Source organism: Ochotona curzoniae, unplaced genomic scaffold, assembly GCF_017591425.1.
Source record: "Ochotona curzoniae isolate NIBS_2020 unplaced genomic scaffold, NIBS_Ocur_1.0 contig_64, whole genome shotgun sequence".
NCBI lineage: Eukaryota > Metazoa > Chordata > Mammalia > Lagomorpha > Ochotonidae > Ochotona > Ochotona curzoniae.
This window is the reverse complement of record NW_024466502.1, coordinates 11,754,008-11,775,838: the sequence shown is the minus strand read 5'-3', so window position 1 is coordinate 11,775,838 and position 21,831 is coordinate 11,754,008. Positions and strand designations below refer to the sequence as shown.

The window sequence follows — 21,831 nt, the reverse complement described above, 5'->3', positions numbered from 1 at the left end:
GAGCAAGGAAGAAGAGAGAGAGAGAGACAGAGAGAACCGAGTGGGGCAGGAACAGGGAAGGGGAGGGAAGGGAGGAAGAGCAGGGGAGAGGAACCAAGGAGAGGAAGAGAGAGAGCAAAAAAGGGGCGAACCGCACCTGGGGGCCTTTTTTGTCTGCCAGGTGTGGGGGGCGGGGATTGGGAGGGATTGAGGTCAAGGCCCCAGGGGATTGGTGCCTGCAGGTGAATGCCTGGGGATGATTGGCGAGTGGGCGGGTTTGGGGAAGGGGCTGGGAGATTGGGGGTGGGATTCTCAGGTGGAATGCCAGGTTACATCTGATTGGTGGATGGCTGCACTGGCGCGAATTCTGTGAGCAGTGAGGAAGAAGAAATGGCGCAGGGTCCAGCGTGGGATATTGGAATAAATCCTTATATTGGTAGAAGGTGTTTCATCTTTTAGGCAGCATGGAAATGATTTTCATAACCAGTTCTTAGACTATAGAAAGTTCTGTTTTTAAAATATGACCAAAATTTGTCAAAATAATGATTTTCTCTAGAAGATTAGAACATGGACATTTTCAGAGGAAGTAGAACTTATGTATTTAATTAAATGAGAACTCCATTTAATAATGTAACAAAGATTATAGTTTTATTCTAAAGGGACAGGAAAAAATGCTGGATACCTCTTACTTCAGAAGGCAAGAGATATTTAGTTTGAATAGTATAACTCAGTATGTGCTATTATATAATAGTATATAGTATTCTTACCTCAGGGGTAAGAATATGACAGCAGTTCTGAGGCTTTCCTAGTGCTGTTCTTAACTCCCATTTTAGGTTCAGGCTGTGTGATTGGGAAAGGTTGTGGTTAAAAATGTCACCTTAGCTAATTGACTCTGACTGAAACATGCAAACAAAGCTTAACTGTTGGAACCCTTAGCATTTACATGAAGGAAAGGATTGTGTATTGCAGGTTTACCTTGCAGGTTCCTGGGGAGGAGATACGACTGAAAAGAAATGAGGAACTAGTGCTCTCTTGGCAACTGACAAAGTTTATTTCCACCGTTCCAGTTTATATACATTCAAACATATTTTATATACATTCCAGTTTATATACATTCAGCAAAACACTTCAAACGTAGTTTAGCTCAGACATCAGTTACAATGATCAGGTTTGGTATACAATGTGTGTCACCTGTGTGTAAGCAGAGAGTTCCAGGAGAGCTATCCAGGCACCAGGATCAAAGCACCATTGGTGTGGGATATTGATAAGGGGCACTGCTTTGATCTAGGGTAATTGGCTAACTAAGCACAGATGTTTGCTGTATATCAGGGAAGCATGCAAGCACATCCAGGGACTGACTAGGGGCAAGAGCGTCCTCTGGGTGAGAGGCCGGCCCCTCCGCCTTCTCTTTCCTGGAGCCTCTTCTCAGCAGGATCCCACAGGCCTCTGCTGTCCCAGCTGTTTGGTTGGATGTATTATGACAGTGTATTATCATGAAAAGAGAACTAGGTTTTGGAAGTGGATTTTATTTTAATAGTTGTTGAGAGTCATTGGGCAGAAATGGTAACTTATTTGAATCTCATTTTTCCTAGTTACGTGAAAGAATTAAAGATGTTAAATCCCAGGTAAGGAAGATGAGCAAAATAAAGACATGGAAATATGTAGAATATAGTAGATTATAAAGTCATTCTATTTCATATCTTTTCTTAGTTTCTAAACAATCTTACATGAAAGAGAGGATGAGAGATTGATCTCCCCCATCCTTTGATTTACTATACAAATATCTACAATTTCCAGAACCGGCCAGAGTGAAGCCAGGAGCCCGCAGGTTACTTGGGTCTCCTGCATGAGTGGCAGTGATCCCAGTACTTGTGCTATCTCTGCTGTCTGTCCAGAGTGCATCAGAGGAGCTGGAGCAGAAGCGGGGTAGCTGTCTTAAGCAGAAACTTGTGGCTGTGCAAATTGCCAACCTTCTGTGTTACATCTTTGTTAAACGCTTTTCTTGTCCACCCTTGAAAATGTGGCTTTTTTTTTTTTTTTTTGAGTAATGGTTTGTCTCATATCTTTCCTCCTTGAGCAATCTTCTATTTAGTACATTGGTGTTTTATACTATTGAGGACATGCTTGGAATATTCATGTGATTTCATGGGCTTCCTCCTCCATTAATTTTGAGAGCACAAGCACTGTCAACAAAATACTTTTGTAATTGTCCCTGCCGTCACATCAGTATTCCAATTTGAACCCAACCGTCAGCCATGCTTGTTCTGTAGCCCACCCACAGTGCTAACTTGATCCCTGGTTTGTTCTCTAGTATAATTTAACCATGATTTATGTACCATTTAGTGATGCACACACACATTTTACTGTAAGAACCATAGTTTATATTGGAAATTTTCCTTAAAAAATCAAAATGTGCCATCTATGCCTATTTTTACTTCCTTGCTGCAGAAGCCTTAAAGGATTTAAAGCAGAGTTATGATGAAAAAAATTGTAAGGTTGGAGGTCATGTTCAGAACCAAAGGAATGTACCTACCAGAGTGTCAGAGGCTCCCTTCAGCCTTGGGGGATCCGTGCATCACTGCTGAGAGGAGGAAGCTGCCTTCTATCGCAGCCTTATCAGCCACCCTTCTTAGCCTCCTCCTAGGCTGCTCCTCACCCACCCCAACTGGGCCTTACAAAAATTTCAGAAATTTAAAAATGAGAAAATGAGTCCCTATCCCCATAAACTCACCTCCTCTTCAATAGTTACCAACTCATGAATGGTCTTATTTTTTTCTGCACTCAGATTATTTTGGAACATTTCAGATATCCATCCTGTCGCTTGGATGGAAGGTCACACCCATGTGAGAGACCAGGAAGAATCTTCGGTCTCCTGCCTGGCCTAGCTCCGGCCATTGGAAAGTGAACCAGTGGATGCAGGGCCAGGCATAGTGCCAGCATTCAAAATATTTCTTAAAATGGTGTTTTTCTTCTTTGTCAGAGTTAAGGACACATGGGCCTCAAGCCGCTTCCACAGCACACTTATGTGAGTGTGTGGATGCAGCTTTGGCCATTGATCCTCCTCTTTTAATGTTTCAAGATATTTTCCAAAATTTTTGCTCTATTATAGCCCTGATTTCATTGAAAAAATTGCCCCCCCCCATCAAATGTGCATTTGTTTTTAAACAACTTCTGTAATAAAATCTGAGCATAGGGCCTAGCACTGTAGACTAGTGGCTAAAGTCCTTGCCTTGGCTGCGCCAGAATCCCACATGGGCGCCGGTTCTAGTCTTGGTGGCCACTGTGCTGCCTCATCTTCCCATCCTTGGAGATACTGTTGTAACACCTGTGAAAGTGTTTCCTCTTTGAGACCTACAATTTCCAAACCATCATGACTCAAAATTGCTGGAGTGGAAGGAAAAATCTTGAAAGTGGGGTTGTTCAATGTGACAATGATAGAGTATTACTGAGTTTTGGAATAAGGAGGAATTAGTTTAACCTGTGTCCTCTGAAATAGATTCCTGTTCTTTCCCACTTTCATCTACTAACTTGTGCTATTGTTTAGCCTTGAGCTGCTTCTGAGTGATGAAGTGTGTGGAAGCACCAGCTGATGGCATGGTTGGGAGCATGTTGCTTATGTGTTTTACCGTGGAATGATGTAACAGTCGTAATGCATCCTGTTTATCTGTGAATGGAGGTACTAGCAGAAGCACTATAGAAATATGTCCAGAATAGGAGAAGGTCATCTGTTAAGTTAGAAGACTAAGTAAAATTTGCCCCCAGTTGGCTGTTTCTGAATGATTATCATGGAACTCAGTGTTGGTTTCTGCTATTGGTAGACTAGATTATCAGTAATAACTTACCCAGGTCAACTTTGGTGAGCGCTAATCAATGGAATCCACATAACCTGCATGCTAACTACAGTGTTCGTTGTTCTCTTGCATAAGACTGATTTGATGGGGAAAGAGGCATCTCTAGAGCATTTCATATGATCTACATAATAATTAAGAGTCTCCTTTATAGAACATGTTTACAGTAGATGTTCCCACCTAGTCTGCGATGGTTAAATGCTGGTGTTTAAGCTTGTACCATCATCCTCATTGAAGTTAGGAGGTCCACCTCAGTGGGGGCAAAACCCATAGTCATAGCTGTTCTGGGAAGCGGATTCACCTCTCAGCTTTGAGAAGGTTGCAGGTGGATTTTCCCTAATTTATCTCTTAATGCCTTACTAAAGAGTGTCGTCTTACAGACTCATGTAGCAAGTGTGACATATGGAGGCGACACATGGTAAATTCAGTCCAATATTTGTTTCTCTAAGCCTTTGGAGCCTTCCCTCTTTACATGTTAAGGAAACTCAAATACGAGCCATATTAAGTGTAGGTTATTTTTGAGTTTGTTTCAGGGAACTAAGTTGTTAGAGTCACTTCCAGCTGTGTGATTAAACATTAGAGCGATCTGTAGTAAATGAACAGGCAAACTTTGTTAATCATATAATACATTTTTAGGGTTTGAAGGCCATGTAGGCCTTCTCATAGCTGCGCAACCAAGACAATATATCCACTGCATTAGTAAAATGGCTTTGTTCTAGTAAAACTCCATTTTACTGACTTCATTAAGTACACACAGACCAGTGAATTCTGTCTGATGTAGTGTTGTATTCCATATTGTTGGTCTAACACTGTTGAAGTCCATTGCTTGGTGGGTGTGCGCAGATTCTAGTCCATCAGCAAGGCGCTAAAATTCTTCTGCTTGATTCTCTGGATAATGGTGCAAACCTATGTTTTTGGAGCCTGCTGAGATTTTTATTTTAAATAATATGTATTCAAAAGGCAATATGATGGAAAGGGGGAGTTCACTTCTTAAGTGATGTCTGGCCCAACCCTAAGCGAGGTACTCTGTCCTGGTCTCTCACCTGCGTGGCAGGGGCTCAAGTACTTGGGCTGGTTTTTTTTTTTTTTTGCTGCCTTCTTAGACACATTAATAGGAAGCCAGATTGGAAGCCAAGTGGCTGGCACTTGATGCAGTGCACCAGTATGGGCTGATAGCACTTAGCCTGTTAGCAGCGACTTAGCCTGTTAGACTATGCTGTCTTTCTGATCCCCTGTTGATTTGACTATGATTACGGACTAGTGGCTGGGAATGTGATGTGAGGAGCATGTATATCTTGGTTTGAGGCAACTTCGTCAGGTAACCTTGTCCTAGGGTTTCTAACTAGTGGAAGGCTGGCCTCCTCAGACACAAGCTGTCTTTGGAAAGGGAGTCTCAGAATCTTAGAGCTTCAAATAGATCAGTTTCATCAGAGTAGAAGCACATCCTCTCACTTGAAATTTAAGGATCCAATTCTTTACTAATACATGCCCTGTTTGTCACAAGAAAAACTTGGAGACCATTAATTCAACTATTAATTTAATTCAGCAAACTTGACTTTTAGCTAGATCAGCTGCTTCTGTTTTAAGGAGATTATTGTAGAATTGCCATGGAATGCTCCAGGATTGAGATGATGGGTAACTTGAGCTTGTTACTTTCTCTCCAAGTATTTATTGGTGTACTCAAAAGAATCCCCACTGGTTCCACAGTCCTCACTTCAGTCATGTTTGCCATGTGGTCCACTCCAGCTTTTACTCAGGTTTCCAAACCTTGTGCTTGAATTAGCACTTTGTTACATTTCATCGCAAGTGATAACTTAGTTGTGATTCCAGTAATAGTTGTGGATGATGAGCATCTTACTTCTTATCAGTTCAGCACTGACTCATGCTGAAGAGTGTGGCCAACCTAATCCTCACATTCCGTCTGTGTAGATCTGTCTTCAGACTCTATTGCCAACACCAGTTGTGTTTCAGTCTAGGTTCACCTAGGAGATGGAAACCACACATTTACTTTTTAAAAAATTTCATTAAAAGAGATGGAGATACAAATAGAAATGTATCTTCCGTCTATTGGTTCACTCCCCAAATGCCTGTGACACCTGGCACTGAGCCATCCTAAACCTGGAGCCTCACTGAAGGCCTCTCATGTGCATGGCAGGGGCTCAACTACTTGAGCCATCACCTGCTATCTTTTAGGGTCCATAACTTTGGGAAACTGGAATTCACAGTGGAGAGGGACCCAGGCACTGAGAAAAAAGATGTGGGTTTCCTAAGTGGTATTGTAACTCATGTGAATGCTGATATCCAAGGTAGGATTTTAAAAGGGGAAAGTTTAATGTAAAGAATTGTTAAGTCATGATAGAAGAGGGAAGATTTAAAGAAGGCTCAAAGGAAGGATTACCTGGGAGAGTGACTCCCTTGTCAAAGTTGGGATTCATATCTTGTAGAAGGTTGAGTGGCAGCCGTAGGTTGGGAATGGAAAAGTGTTCTGGGTTGCTGGCCATGAGCTTGTCTACGGAAGATGGACACACAAAACAACTTTGAGCTATAGGCCTGTCAAGGCTGATTGACATATGTGGTGGAATTTGGGGTGCTTCTTCAGGCATGAAGCTTGGAGTGTGTATTATCCTTGTTAAAACGTGCTGCATGGGCTGTGGCTAGGATACAGCACCCCTCAGTGTCCTCCACATATGTTGCGTACTGCAGAAGATGAATATGGACCATGCTTAAGAGCTAGAAGAGGGGACAGCGTGATGCTTCAATTGACTAATCCTCTACCTGCAAGTACCAATATCCCTTATGAGTGCGGTTCATGTCCCAGCTGCTCCACATCCCATCCAGCTTCCTGCTTATGACTTAGGAATTCAGTGGAGGATGATCCAAAGTCTTGGGACACTGTACCCATGTGAGAGACTGGCAGAGGTTTCCAGCTTTGGATCGACTCAGTTCTGGCCGTTACAGCCCTTTGGAGAGTAAACCAGTGCATTCAGCTCACTTCTTAAATCTTTTAAAATCTGTGTAAATCTACCTTTACAATAAAAATAAACTTTAAAAAAAGCCAGAAAAAATGAAATGTAATACCTAGACTCAGGAGATATACTTCCTGCAGTGTACCTAACATTATCTTTTAAAAATTTATTTATTACTTTAAGATTAATTAATTTTGTTGGAAAGTCAGATATACAGGGAGGAGAGAAAGAAAAAAAAAGAGATCTTCATCTACTGGTTCACTCCCCAAATGGCTGCAATGGCTGCTGCCGAGTCGATCTGAAGCCAGGAGTTTCCTCCAGGTCTCCCATGTGGGTGCAGGTTCCCAAGGCTTTGGGCCATCCTCTACTGCTTTCCCAGGCCACAAGTAGGAAGCTGGATGGGAAGTGGAGCAGCGGGGCACGAACTGGTGTTTTGCCTGGCTAAAGTCTACTAGACTACTGCTCTGGGCCTCTAACATTCTTTTTACTGACAAAGCATAACATGGTGGTCGTTGCAAAGGAGAATTGCTTAAGAACTCTAGTTCATTATCATAATGTAGCTACTGACAGTTGAATTCAGAGTTTGTTGATAATTGGCCCCATCAATAAGATTGTTACTTTGCTCAAAATGCCTCAGCAGTTCACTGTTTTCTCAAAGTGAGACTCAAGGCTGGACTTCCTCAGCCCTCTACCACTCATGCTGTCTGTTGTAACCTTACCTGCTGCTATTGGAATGCATCTGTGTACTTCAGGTAAGAATTCCCTTGCACTAGCTAGGCCTCCTTTAAAGAATAGAGATCTGCATAGGTCCTTGCTTTCAAGTCTAGTTTGGATGTCAGTTCACCAAGAGGCATGTTCTTAATACCCTTTGTGCCATCATAAACTCCCCTATACTCCTAAATCTTTCATATGATTGAACTTTTCCCACAACATTTTTATCTTGATGTGCTATGTAATTTACTTGTTTATTATGTCTCTTTGCTGTCGGGTACCAGGAGGTGAGGGAGAGGCATGGGTTTTGTTTTGTGTTCACTCATCCCACATATCTAGAACAGGGCTGGTGGTATATGTGCTCAATAAGAACTTGAATGTATATCAGATTATATAATGTTTATTAAGATGAGTTTCTGGTGTAGCAAATTTGTTCTAATTTTATTCAAAGTGTGTTCAGTACTATGTTATACAATTTACCTCTCATTTTGTAGACTGTTTTCTTTGGGCTGTTCAGGTCAGTATGGGCATATTGTGTTTTCTATAAAATGAAACATTATATTTTATTGTTATTCTCTAAGTCATGTGTCACCATCTGAATTTCCTACTTTGTAGCTGCTTGAGCCACTGAACTGGGTACTTAGCTTTTGAATTTTAGAGTTAACTATCAATATCTGATTATTTTAAAATTTGTTTTAGGTGCTGAATGTGGAGTGAATGCAGATGTTGAGAAGCATCTTGAACTGGGCAAGAAATTACTCGCAGCTGGGCAGCTGGCCGACGCTTTATCTCAGTTTCATGCTGCAGTAGGTTGGTATCATAAAGGAAGTCAGAGGCCGTCTTACTGACTATTATTTACTATATCTTTTTGAGAATGTTTTTTGTAAAAAAAAAAATATTTATTTTAAAGGCAGAGTTACAGAGAGAAGCCCCACCCCTGTAGCACACATTTAGGAATCCTAGTTTATGTCATGAGTCCTACTGTCTGGAGACATGTCCTTGATCAACTTTACAGGGTGTCTTGGATTTTTCTGGCATGAGCACATGTCTAAAGCGGTAGACTAAATGTTGAGCGTATGTGAAATGATAGGTTTCTTCATTGTCTTGTCAAGAGGCCAGTGAAGATTGAATATCTCTAACCTGAAAATCTGAAATCCAAATGCCCCAAATCCCAAGCTGTTTGTGATCCTGTAAGTGTAGTGGGACATAGTTAGAATATAGATGTACCAAAGTATTGAACGATCCTCTGGCTGTGTGTAAGATGTTGTCTGGAGTCCAAATGCATTTTGTGTTTAGAATTTGGTCTCATCCTCAAGCTATCTCATGTGTTTACAAACATTTCAAAATCTGAAAGTACCTGAAGCATTTCTCGCCCAGGCATTTTCGTAGAGTACTGGATCTGTTACATTTCACGTCATGGAAACGAAACTTCCACCAGCAAACAAAACCCTCCCTGTGATTTATGTCACTGAAAATGCATGGTGCTTTCCTGCATTGGAGCTTCATCTGTGAAATGAGGACAGACAATACTGTCCACATTTACACAAAGGGAAGTAAAGAGTGCTCCAGTGTCTTTTCAGAAATCACATGCCAGTTCAAAAGATCCAGGGACTGTCTGTCTTGTTACTGTAATCTCCGCTAGATGCTCAGTAGATGTTTGAATAAATGAAGGAGTAGATTGGGCTGACTGGGACTAAGAATATATTTTTTTCTATTTGTAGAGTAGGATTTCCCATCTTACCTCCTTCTGGATTATTTTCTCCAGGAAATGATCTTACTGACTATATTGGCACTAATTTTTTAATATTTGAATTAATATTTCCAGGATTCTTAAAACAGACATTAAATTCATCTCCCATGTTCAGGTCTAATAATCTGGTTATAATTATTTGAATGGTGTGATTTTAAATGAAGGTTAGTATTTCCATTTGTAGGTTTATAAATTATTTGCATAAGGAACTGTATTTTACAGTGGATGGGTAATAGGAAGTGATTATTTTCAAGGCTATCTAATCTCATATTGTAAAAAACTAAGCATGAATTTGTCGAACTAAAACTTTATGGAGGTGATGACTCTGATTGTAGTAACTGTTGATGTTTAAGGTAAAGAGCCAGACAGGAATGGTCTCCCATGTGGGTGGCAGGTGCCCAAGCATTTGGGACATTTTCCACTGCCTTTTCAGATGTATTAGTGGGGAGCTGGATCAGAAAAAACACAACCAGAACTTGAACTGATGCTTCATTATGAGATGCCAGCATTGCAGGTGGCAGCTTAACTCACTGTATCCACAGCTCTGGTCCCATGCCTCAGATCTTTCCACCTGTGTGTTTGACCAGTTTTAAATTAAGTTCCCTGAACATTTCCCTTGGGTCCACCTAGCTTACTAAAACAACTTGCAGAACTTGGGAAACAGTGGTTCATTAACTAGTTAGATGGGAAAGTTGCACAGAACCAGGTTTGTGGGAAGGGGTATGTCATGTTCTGGGAACCTCCACCTGTTCAGCTATCTGTAATCTCTTCCAAACCCTGTCTGTGTGTATGTGTGTGTCCATCTGTGCATGTGTGTATAGATGCGTGTATTGTGTGCATGTGTGTATATGTGTTTGTGTGTCCTTGTGTGTATGTGCATGTTTGCACATATGTGTGTATATGTGCACATGTGTATATGTGTGTGCATGTGTTTGAGTGTGACTGTGTGTGTGTTTTAGAAGCTTCATGGCATTTGCATGATTGATCACATCATTGACAGCTCATGGTCAACTGAATCTTCCAGTGGGGCTGAGGGGTGGTGTAGAACTGAAAGATCCGGCTCTGTAGGCGCATTGACTACTAGCCCTCAGCCATTCTAGGGCCTCCAGCCCTCTCAGGGTCTTATTAGCAAACCAGAAGTTTTCTGACTCCAGAGATTCCAGTGGTTCTAGGAAGTATTCCAAAACAGTACAGTGACGCACTGTGTAGTTCTATCAACAAACTACACCTGTGGTACTGTAAGAGCTGGGATTTTGGAGCCATTTTGGTCTGTGAGTGTACTCCGTGATGTTTACACAGTTACAGAAGAGATGAGCAGCACATTTATATTCCCTGTCATGAAGAGACTCATAACTCGGACTTACATATTTCACAATTCCACAGATCTCATGTTTAGTAAAATTACTGCAAGTGCCTCAAAAATGCTGTATGCAAGGCCTTCAGAAGGTTCGTGGGAAATGGATTCTTAAGTGTTCAGTTTTGCAAGCCTTTTGAAGCCCCTGCTTATGGACATATTTTCTGTGTGTATAACCAAATAGGAAATATCAAGTTATGTTACAAATAATCTTCTTTAAAAATTTTTCTTTGTGAATGGAATAGTTCCATTGGGGAATTTTTTTCCCCAATAGAATCCAGTGCAGTTTTTGCTGACAGTGCCTGAAAAAACATGTCCAAAACTAGAAATAAGTAGTCTTATATAGATTGCAGGAAGTTACATCAACTTTAGAAGATGTCATTGCTGATTTTATGGCCAGTGGCCTGAGTATGCTGATGAGGCACATCTGTTGCCGAGCCATCTCTGGTGCCTTCTTAGGTCCCTGTTGTCTTGGGTACGTGTTAGCGTGTGGTGAAGCTGACCTTCACCATTGTGGTTGTCAGAACTTAGCTTTCTTTCCTCCTCATTGGAGTGTCTACTGTGAACCAGTGTATGAAGTCCCAAAAGTCAATGAGGCGTAAATCCACACTTCAAGGGATCTTTTCTGGACTAGGATGTGTATAAATCGTTGCTATCACTGATATGTTAGGTGCAGTAAGAAGTCTGTGGGATCCTTAAATTCATCGAACATTTGGAGATGGAACAAGGTGGCAGCTGGAGCAGATATTCATTGGTCTCAGAGGCCGACTGGAACTGCTGCTCATGTACAAGCCACCTTCACAGGACCTGGGGAAGTCCAGTGAGACCACAGTGAAGAAGGCAGAAAACAGGGTTGCTCCCCACACTCGAGCTATAAGCACTCCAGCTCCATGCCTTCTGACCTGGAGGAGGGAGCAGGAATTAAGTTGAGACCTTAGACTTAAAGCCCAGTATCAGGCTTCCTTGGAAAACTTGGTGTCCACAGGGCCTGGTAACTCCTGTCTAGAGGCCAGTACCTGAACTGTCTTTGAATCTTTAGCCAAGTGGATTGCCTTTGTCATCTTTTCCTGGCCTCTGGCAGGCAGGCAAGACTCTGGGCACTGGGGAATGAGGTGACATAGTCAGTACAAGATTTGCTTTAGAGCTCAATTCAAGGTGCTTTGGCAAGACCCAGCACAAGGCTCTTATTTCCAGTACATATGAATGACTCACCAATTACAAATTTGGGACAAGCCTAGAGTGGCAACCCACCAGCCAGACTTAGAGCCGGCTTTGTGTTAGGGTGACATCTAGTGTTTAAATAGTGGAAGTGTCCACAGGCTCAGATTGCTTAGAATTTTGGGAAGACCTGTGCAAAGCCAGACTTTCTATGACCCCCCAAAATTTCTGCTTTAATGCACAAATGTTGCATGCCAGCCAACCTCAAGAACCCTCATGGAACCATGAACTTTCAGAAAAGAACATATGTAAATTGTTAGTGATTTTAAATTCTGCATATATCTATTTTAAGGAAACTCAAGATTGTTCATTATTATAACAAGGAAACTCAACAGAGAGAAGGGAGTAATACAAAATATACCTGAGTTGGATCTGGCGTGGTTGCCAAGCTGCTACCAGGCATATTGACAGGGAGCTGGAACAGAAGCAGAGCCGCTGGTACACACACTGGCACCTCTATGGGATGGAGGCACGGCAGGTGGTGACGGAACGTGCTGCGTCACATTGCTGCTCACTAAGGTGAAGCTCTGTAAGTTTAAAGATACAGAGAAGATTGAAATCTTGAACAGAATAGGAACAACACACAAGGGTCCCCCCGCTCATCTGACTGCAGACTTCTTGACAGACTGGGTGAGCAGGCTGGACACTTTGTGTTAGTGAAGGGGGAATAATGAAAAACAAAACCTGCCAACCAGAAATACTGTATCCTCAAAGCTGTGCTGTAAGTACACGAGTCATTTCAGAAAGTCAGAGCTGAGAAAACTTGTTGGCCGGAGACCTGCCTTCTAAAGTATGATAAAAGGAGTTCTTCAAATGAAAGGGAGAGAGGCGAACAAGTAAAAGTTGAAAATTTACTGACCAGAATAAATTCATCTGTAACTTACATGGTCTTTGACAGAAGTGCTAAGAATAATTGTTGAAAATGAGACTGCCTTTTCAGTAAGTGCTGCTGGAAAAATTGCGATATATAACTGTACTCCCATCTTCACTATAAGCAGATCAGCTCAGAATAGGCAAGAAACTTAATGTAAGGCCTGCAGTCATGAAACTATTAGGAGAAAGTATAGGGGAAATGCTTTGGGATCTTGGAACAGGACAGTTTTATGAACAAGATCCCCAGAGCATAGGCAACAAAACCAAAACACTAAACAAGGAGCCAGAGATGTCACTCCGTCCGTCCGAGTGGCAGGGGCCCAAGCCCTTTGGGCACATTAGCAGGGAGCTGAATGGGAAGTAGAGCAACTGGGATTAAAAATGCCTGTTTGTGATGCCTGTGTTTCAGGGAGCTGCTTAACCCATTGTGAAAATATTAAATCATTCTGTAGCTAGTTAAGCTGATCAGGTCTATAAAATTTTAATTTATTATACATTCCAAACAAAATATAAAATCAACTTAAAGTATTCAAATATTCAGCTATGTTCTGCATATTGTAACTATTTTTATTCAAGGTTAATTTGTAAGAGATGTTCTAAAACTGGCTAATACATTGGCTTTCCTCTCTTAACCATCCAGGAGAAATTTATCAGACAAGTCAATAGTACTTAGCTGTAATCCTGTATTGATTGATTTTATTTATTTTTAGACTTAAAAAAAATTTGTTACTAAAACATCCGATTCTTTTTTTTTTTCAAAGTTTGAAAAAATGACCCTTTCCCTCCAATCACCTAATTAGTATACCTAACAAAATTGACCATGTTAACCATTTTTAAATGTACAGTTGAGTGGAAGTATTTGTGTGCCCATTGTATAGATCTTAACTACCCACAACCAGAAGTTGTTCCTCATTCCAAACTGAAAGTGTACACTCAACAGTTGCCCACCTTTGCTGTTGCCAACAGCCCCTGCTACTGCCATTCTACTTCTGAAATTTGCCTGCCATAGGTACCTCAGGAATCATAAAATATTTGTCTTTTCATTTCACTTGGAATTACATTGTTAAGGTTTATCCATGTTGCAGCAGGTATTATGAAAACTTCTCTATCAGGCTGTATAATATTCCATTGTGTGTGTGTGTCACTTATCTGTTCAACTACTGATGAGTAATGGGGTTATTTCCAAGTGTTACTTGCTAACATTTGTTTTTTTCTTCTACCTTTTTCTCTTTGAAATTGTTATACTGTCCTAGTCAGATTTTTGTATAGCTCTCCTAATAGGTGTGAGGGTAGTATCTGTATGTATGTGCATGTTGCTTTTTAATGTTTTGTTTATTCATTTGTATTTGAAAGGCAGAGAGAGGGGGAGTGAGGGAGGGAGTACACAGCTGTATTTGTACCCACGAGTTCACTCTGAATGTCCCTGCGAGCCAGGGTTGGTCAGGGCCTGCCTCTGAGTGGCTGGTACCCAGTTACTGGGCTGGCTTCTGGGTATCCTCCCAGGATGCTTACAGGAAGCTGTATTGGAAGCAGAGAAGCCAGGATTTGAACTGGCACTGGAATGTGAGTGCACCTAGTGGCATCTTAATCACTGTGCCACAACACCCATCCCTGCATGTGGTTTTGGTTTGTATTTTTCCGCCGATGAGTAGTGAGCATCTTTTCATGTGCTTCTTGGCCTCTTGTGTATCTCTTTACCACCTTGAACATGTAGTTATACTGTGCGCCCTATTCTCTTCTCGGGCCATCCTTTCCCGGCAGTGCTTCAGGTAATTCTCAGTGCTACTAACAGCTGTTCCAAGCCATGGGGCTGAGTGATTCCGACCATCCTGCTTTACAGACTCCCCTACTGTAATATTTTCCAAGTATGGCCTTTGTGGATGGAACTTCCAGGAAATTTCAGTGGTCAATCTTACAATGATGAACATCTGTGTATACACACACATATATATACAGGTACACACATATAATATGTATATATAAAAGATGACTGAATCTGATTAAGACGTTTTAGCATCTTTGCATTCCAGAAAAGTGTTCTGCAGCATGAGCTTTGTGTCTAATTGAATTCACTCCTTAATTTTGTGTGTGCTGATGAGTTGAGTTAGCTCAAAACCGAGTCATCCTCTTTTCTTTCAAATGTTATTACATTTTCTAATGTCTTCTCTAATGCCAGTCTCATATCCATTCTCGTTTAACTTTGAGGTTTGTATATTTATTTCTTCCTTTCTATTTAGTTGAATTTTATGAAGAAGCAGTGAGTGTGTGCTAAAAATGTTAATTTAGTTGGAAGTCTGCAACTTTCCCAAATCTTGTAAATAAGGGCATAGTTCATGTTCTGAATTGTTACTTGGGAATATCAGCAAGTAAAGACAGAAGTGGATACATGTAGAAGTTATAAGTTGAATCTATTCTAGATCAAAAGATTTCTAAATGTTTATCTTAAAGAACCAGACAAAAATTTTAGGCCTTGCTATGATATAATCTAATTTTTACAATGGTATTTTTTTGCAACTCTAAAAATGTGAAAAATATTTTTTAAAATGTGTGAGAAACGGAAAGAGAAGGAAAAGAGAAAGAGAAAAAGAAAGAAGAAAGAGAAATAGAATGACAGACTGCCATGGGCTGGTGCAGTTCCTACATGCCTGTATCAGCCAATGGTGACTTAGAGTTGAGCCGGGAGCTGAGAACTCAATCTGGATTTTGCATTTGAATGGCAGGGGCCCAGCTACCTGCTGTTGGCAGGGTCTGCTGGTATTGGGAGTCAGGGTTGGGAATTGAAACCATACACTCTGATATTTGATGTGGACATCTTCACCACAACCAGGAGGCCAAACACCAGAAAAAGAAAAATTGTTAACACTGAATTCTTAACAGAGGTGGGAGAGTTGAGCGTTAGTCCAAGGACTATAGTGTATTGCCACCTGTTCTAGATTCAGGGCTTATTTTTGAAAGACGCTTTTATTAACGCATTTCTTAATAGAATTAAAAATTTTGTACTGTTCAGGTAATCTGGTTCTCGAATCAATCTGAGTTAATATTTATTTTCATTTTCAGATGGTGATCCTGATAACTATATTGCTTACTATCGGAGAGCTACTGTCTTTTTAGCTATGGGCAAATCAAAAGCTGCGCTTCCTGATTTAACTAAAGTGATTGAATTGAAGATGGATTTCACTGCAGTAAGTATCTATCTATTTATTTATTTATTTTTGCAGGGATCCTGGAGGGAATTTGGTAACTTGTTTAAGGTAAAACTGCCTGCTAGAAACAACTGGAGGTGCCAAAGCTACTGTATGCAGGTAGTGGCCTAGTGAGCAAGTGATCCAGGGTCCCCAGAACCACAGGTCTGGATGGAGCAGAAACAGTCATGCGACAGGGGACTTTCTAGAAGCCTGACAGTGATGTAGCTTTGTGGTTTAGAAAGAAAAGGCTGTGTGGAATGTGGAGTACAGGGTGTGAGGTAATGAGCTGAATAAGAGAATGAATTAAGGATTGTCAGGTGGCTGACAACAGTTGGGTGAAGGCCACAGCATGTGCTGACTGAGCTAAGCAATGATTTGTGGGATGAATTAGCCACATCTCCTCCAGATTCAGCATACTCCTTACAGGTAGAGAAGGTAGCCTGATGATTGACAGGTCACCTGTAAGGCCTCTGGAAGACATGTGTACAGGGAACTCATGAAATGGAGTGGATTTGGGTCTTTCAGTCAGAACTCACAGAAGCAGTGATCAGATGGTTTCAATAACCATTATTACTCTGCCATATCTGAAAAGTGTTTGCCATAAATGATTTGAAATAATACTATTAGTTTAAGATAGAATTCCCAAATATCACATTTTTAACCACAACCTTTTGCGAAGTGGTTGATTTTCTTGGTGCAGTAATAGCTGTTCTGTTAGCTAGTTGAAATGATTCATTTTACTTTTTATGGGTATTGTTGAATTAACAGGTTACTGTTAATTAGAAGATTACTGACATTTTTATGTACAAGTAATATAAAAGTTTAAGTGAACTACTGATTTGATTTCTGTTTTCTGGGACATAATGGCCTTCAGAATTGATGTTCTTGGAAGATAGGAAATTACACATTTGTCAATTGGGTATCAGAGATGAAGAAGGAGAAGCTGCATGCTAAAATAGAGGAGTCTTAATTCTCGTTATGATAGATTGAATACTTGCACTGAAAAGCAGATGTGGAGGTTTCAAGATAGCTGCCTAGAGAGGCCCGTGTTCACCTCTTCACAGGAAACCCATGGCAGCAGTTCAAGTAGCTCCGTGTTGCAGTGCCTGTGAGAGAGCCCAGAATTCAGCAAGGGAATAGTGGGAAGTCTGTAGGATTCAGAGACCAGGGAGGGTGGCACAGAGACGAAGAAACAGTAACTAAACTGCAGCCCTGTGGAAGACATCTGAACATTGAAAGAATAGACATTAGCTCTTGGTCTTTATTTAAAAGGACCTTATCACCTGCACAGTAATAGGAAAAGGGTGAGCATGAGAGACCAGCTTGGGCCATTTTTGTTAGGAATCCAGTCACTGCAGACGAATCGCTCAGTAAGGACATGGAGAACTCGCAACTACTGTGCGTCAGATAAGGACTTATCCTCAACTCCCAGAATGTAAGTGGCCCTGTCTTGGGAAAGGAGAACTAACTGTCGACATACATGCTGCACTAGGAGACAAATCCTTGGCTGTGTGATTCCCCGATCCCCTTACCCTTTTTGTAAGGAAGACCGTAGCCTCACATATCCAGCTGGGCCCAGCTCCACACACTACATGAAGCTTTGCACCTTAGGAACTCTGGGTACAGAGCAGCTGGGAGATCTGGCACCTATGATTTTAGAAATAGTGATGCCTGCTCACTTAAACCCAGGGATTGTCTTCATTCCCGTTTTTCTCTCCCTCCCCAGCAACATGGGACATCAATAGTGCTGCTGGAATCTGTGAACATGGGACTGCAGATCAGGGTTCATGTGGCCCCACCAAGTGTGTCCACTGGGGCTCAGAACTGTATATCAACTAGGGATTGTGTGTACATTCTGGGAAGTTTGTTTAGGACTCGGCAAGTGCCCAGCCTGCTCGCATCCCAGGTTAGAGGCCTGCAGACAGTTCCAACACCACTCTGGTCTCCATCTTCTCCCATGGACAATTGCTGGGGTTTGTATACCCCAGCTATCCCAATCCATCAGGCTGGACTTCTCTCTAGGCAGCTGCTGCTGTGGGTCTCCTCTGAGGAGGTGAACACAGGGCTTCTCTAGACAGAGAGCTGGTAGATTTTTGGTACCCTACCAAGCCCAGTACATAGCTTGCTTGCTCAAGACTCTGGCCTGGTGCACTGCTGCAGGCTTTGGCTGTACATGAACTTGGGGCCTGGTTCTAGAGCCATAGCTGCTTCTGTGGACCCAGCCATTTCTTCAAACAGTAACTGGGGGACCTACCTTCTTCACCCAACATTGTTCTGTTCCTGTGGCTCCAGAGTGGGCGGTAACTGGAGATCTGTCATTACAGCCTGATCCAGTATCAGTCTGTCCTGCCCACATCCTGGTTTGTTCTTGAAGCTCTGGCTCCTGACATAGGTGTGCCTGGGAGTCTATGCCAGCCCTGTTCCCAGCAGCAGCAGCATCAGTAGCGATGAGGATCCTGACTCCAGTCCCTCCCTGGGAGATGTCTGGCGAGTTGTGTGACGGTGATCCCAGCATGACACGACCCAGGAGCACCCCCAGGTCCCACAGCTGTTACTGTCCTTGAGGAGTAGTATGTAGAGATTACTCCACTGCTATTGTTATAAAGATACAGGGAGCCTGCACTGTCATCTACTGAAACTAAAACCAAACTGACACCCCAATCTAATGTAGGCTCCTTTAAATGTGACCAGCTGTTTTTCTCTTACAAATTTTAATTTCTTCTCTTTGTGTTTTCCTTTCGAAAGCCTGACCTTGGTATTCTTTTCTGGTCATGTCTCTTGTGTGATCCTATGGACTTCTTGTATTTGTATGTTCAAGTCTCCAGATTGGAGAAGTGTCAGGTGTTATTTCATTGAAGAGATTTTCTAAGCCATTTCTTTCTTCCATTCCTCTGGGATTCCCCAAAACCTAAGCACTGGAGCATTTATTTAATGGTACCCCAGAGATCCCTGTTTTGGTTGTTTTTAATTTTTTCTTCTGCCAACTAAAATATTTCAAAAGATCTATCTGTAAATTCAGATGTTCTTTGTTCTGCTATATCTATTGGTTATAGATAAACCCAAAGAATCCATGAAACTATCGGAATTGATGAATGAACCTGGCAGAGTTTTAGGATGCAAAACCAATATGCAAAAGTCACTGCCATTTTTATACATTAACAGTTAACTCGTTGAGAAAAAGCAGTAACAACATTCTATTCATAATAGCTAAGACAATTGAAATATTAGGATAAATTTAACCAAGGATGTTAAAAACTAAAATGAAAATATGATCGAAAAAAGACAAGATCTCTCTGTTCATGGATTAGAAAAATTAATATTATCGAGGTGTGCATACTACTCAAAGTGGCACACAGATTCAATTAAGTCTTCAGTTAAAATAGTAGTGATACTCTTCCCGAAGTTAGAAAACTGATTCTAAAATTCATTTGGAGGGGGCCAGTATTGTGGCATAGCAAGTAAGCCTAGCACCTGTAACACTGGGATCCCATGTGGGGGCTGGAAGAGCCCATAGAGCTCTTGGCTTTGGCATGGCAGACTCCATGTCTCAATCTGTGGAAGAAAAGAGAAGATGGAAGATCTCTCTTGTCTCTGTATCACCATCTCTACGTAATTCAGATTTACAAGCAAAATAAGTCTTTTAGAAATGTAAAATTTGCATGGAAACACAGACCTTAAATCAGAAACAGAACTAAGCTGAAGGCACCACAACGTCAGTTTAAAAGATGTAATACAGGACTGTTATAACCAAAGCATGCTGGTAGTGGCATGAAGACAGACATATAGATCTATGGAACAGAATAGAAGCTCCAAAATAAATCCACACTTCTATAGCCCAAAGTATTTTTATCAAAGGAGCTAAAAATATTCCCTCAGGACAACCATGTGAATAAATGGTGCTGGGAAAATGGGATCTCAATTTACAAAAGTGTGAAACAAGACCCTGTACCTTTCACCCATAAAAATCAACTCAAACGGGATCTAAGGTACAAATGTGGGGTGTGAAACCAAGACAATGCCAGAAGGAAACACAAGGGAAACGCTTCAATATCTTGACAGAAACAATGACTTTTTTACAAAGAACTTTCTAAAAGTACAATTCATGGAAGCTAAAAATCGACAAATGGGATTTTTCTTTTTCAAACTATGAACCTTCTCTAAATGAACAGCATGAAAAGAAAAGTAGGGTAAAATATTTGTAAACCATCCATTATTATAAAATTATCTAGAATATATGGGCTGAAAAATAAATCAAGCACAACAAACGGGTAGTTCAGTTATGGGATGGACCCAAAGGGGCAGCGTTTGGCCCTGACATTAGGCCACCAGTTGGGCACTGGCATCAGTGTCAGGATGCCTGGGTTTGAGTTCCAGCTATTTCTGGATCCTGTCTTTGGTCTGCCCCAGCTGTGGAGGGAAGTCTGCAGGAGTAATCTTGTGAGTGGAAGCTCCCTCCCTGCCTTGGTCTCTCTGGCTTTCACATAAGAGAAGGAAATGAAAGAAATGGGGACGAAATGCTTTTTTCAAAAGAAAAAAAAATTAAGTGACCACTAAGCACATGGAAAAAAATGCTCAGCATTTTTTCAGTAAAGCCACCTGAAGCATCATTTCATTTTTGTTCATATATGAAAGACAAAAGATAATGAATGCTGACAAGGTTGTGGAGAAAAGGGAACCCTAATACATTGCTGGTGGATTAGTTAATGATGGTGGAGAATGGTGGGGACATTTCTCAAACTAGAAACAGCTATGCCATATGGGCCAGCTGTCCTGGGAATATATCTACAGGAAATGAAACCACACGAAAGAAACACCTGTACTCCCCTCTTCATTGCAGCAGTATTCACAATAGCCGAGACACATGCTTAAGCTAGACGTCCTTCAGTGGCTGAATGACTGTGGCATATTACTTGACCTTAAGAAAAAATGAAATTCTGAAATTTGCAGCAAAATGGATGGGAATGAGTGGTTACCATTCGATTCAGTGAAATAAGCAAAATCAGACGAGTGCTACGTATTCCCCTTGTGTGTGGAAGTTAAGGGTGTATATACACATGGCGTTCATGTGAATCTGAAATAGTTATTGTAGAGGCTGGGAGGAGGGAGAGCTCTGATAATAGGAATTTTGGTGTGAAGGTAATTATTTCTGGTGCTTCACTAAACAGCTAAATGTAATCTGAGATAAAGGCAATGGAAGGGTTAATTTTTAAAAAAATTTTATGGTACAATTCCATAGGGTGTGGAATTTCTCCCCCCCATTCCCACGGGTTAATTTCTTGATATCGATTTAAATTTTGTATCTTTCAACATATAGCATAACGAATAAAATGTGTTTCTCTTAATCCAAAATTTAAACAAATTAAAAGAAAACCTACCTTTGAAGCTTTGATTGGTAAGGCTTCATATTATACAAATTTTATTATAATGGCTAGAAGCATTTTAAAACAGGTTATTCACACCCTGACACAACTCTTTTTGAAGTTTGTTCATCATATGAATTCACTGGTCAATTCCACAACATTTTTATCACTACCGAAAGAGATGGATAGCTTATGTATATGGAATCATGTAATATGTGGCTGTTTGGGTCTTTTGTTCACTGAGCATAATTTCAGGGTTCATTCATGTTGTGTCTATGAGTGCGTTCCTGTTTATGTGAATAACATTGCTTCATTGTCTCTATCATATTTGCTGAATTACTTTTTTGGCCATTATTATGAATACTCGTGTACAAGTTTTTGTGTGGATGTGTTTCAATTTTCTTGGATAGGGGAAATTATTTTGAAGGAAGTATACTCTAGTAAAAACTATCCATAATTATTTCCAGAAATTATTCTCAGTACCAAATCAAATAGTCTTTGGAAAAATATTTAGTCATAACTACATTAGCTTATTTAATGTTGGTCTTTATGTTTAAGAAATTTAGAAAATTCATATGGCTCAGGAA

The 21,831-nt window shown here is 41.0% G+C and overlaps 1 protein-coding gene across 1 annotated transcript in view; it reads left to right on the top strand.

The window, feature by feature from the left end:
• The window catches only part of DNAJC3 (DnaJ heat shock protein family (Hsp40) member C3), a 51,645-nt gene that overhangs the window by 7,861 nt on the left and 21,953 nt on the right, over positions 1–21,831 (top strand). The window contains exons 2-3 of the mRNA XM_040991229.1: positions 8,204–8,314; positions 15,757–15,881. Coding sequence (XP_040847163.1) covers positions 8,204–8,314; positions 15,757–15,881 — 236 coding nt within the window. The remainder of the gene's footprint in view (positions 1–8,203; positions 8,315–15,756; positions 15,882–21,831) is intronic.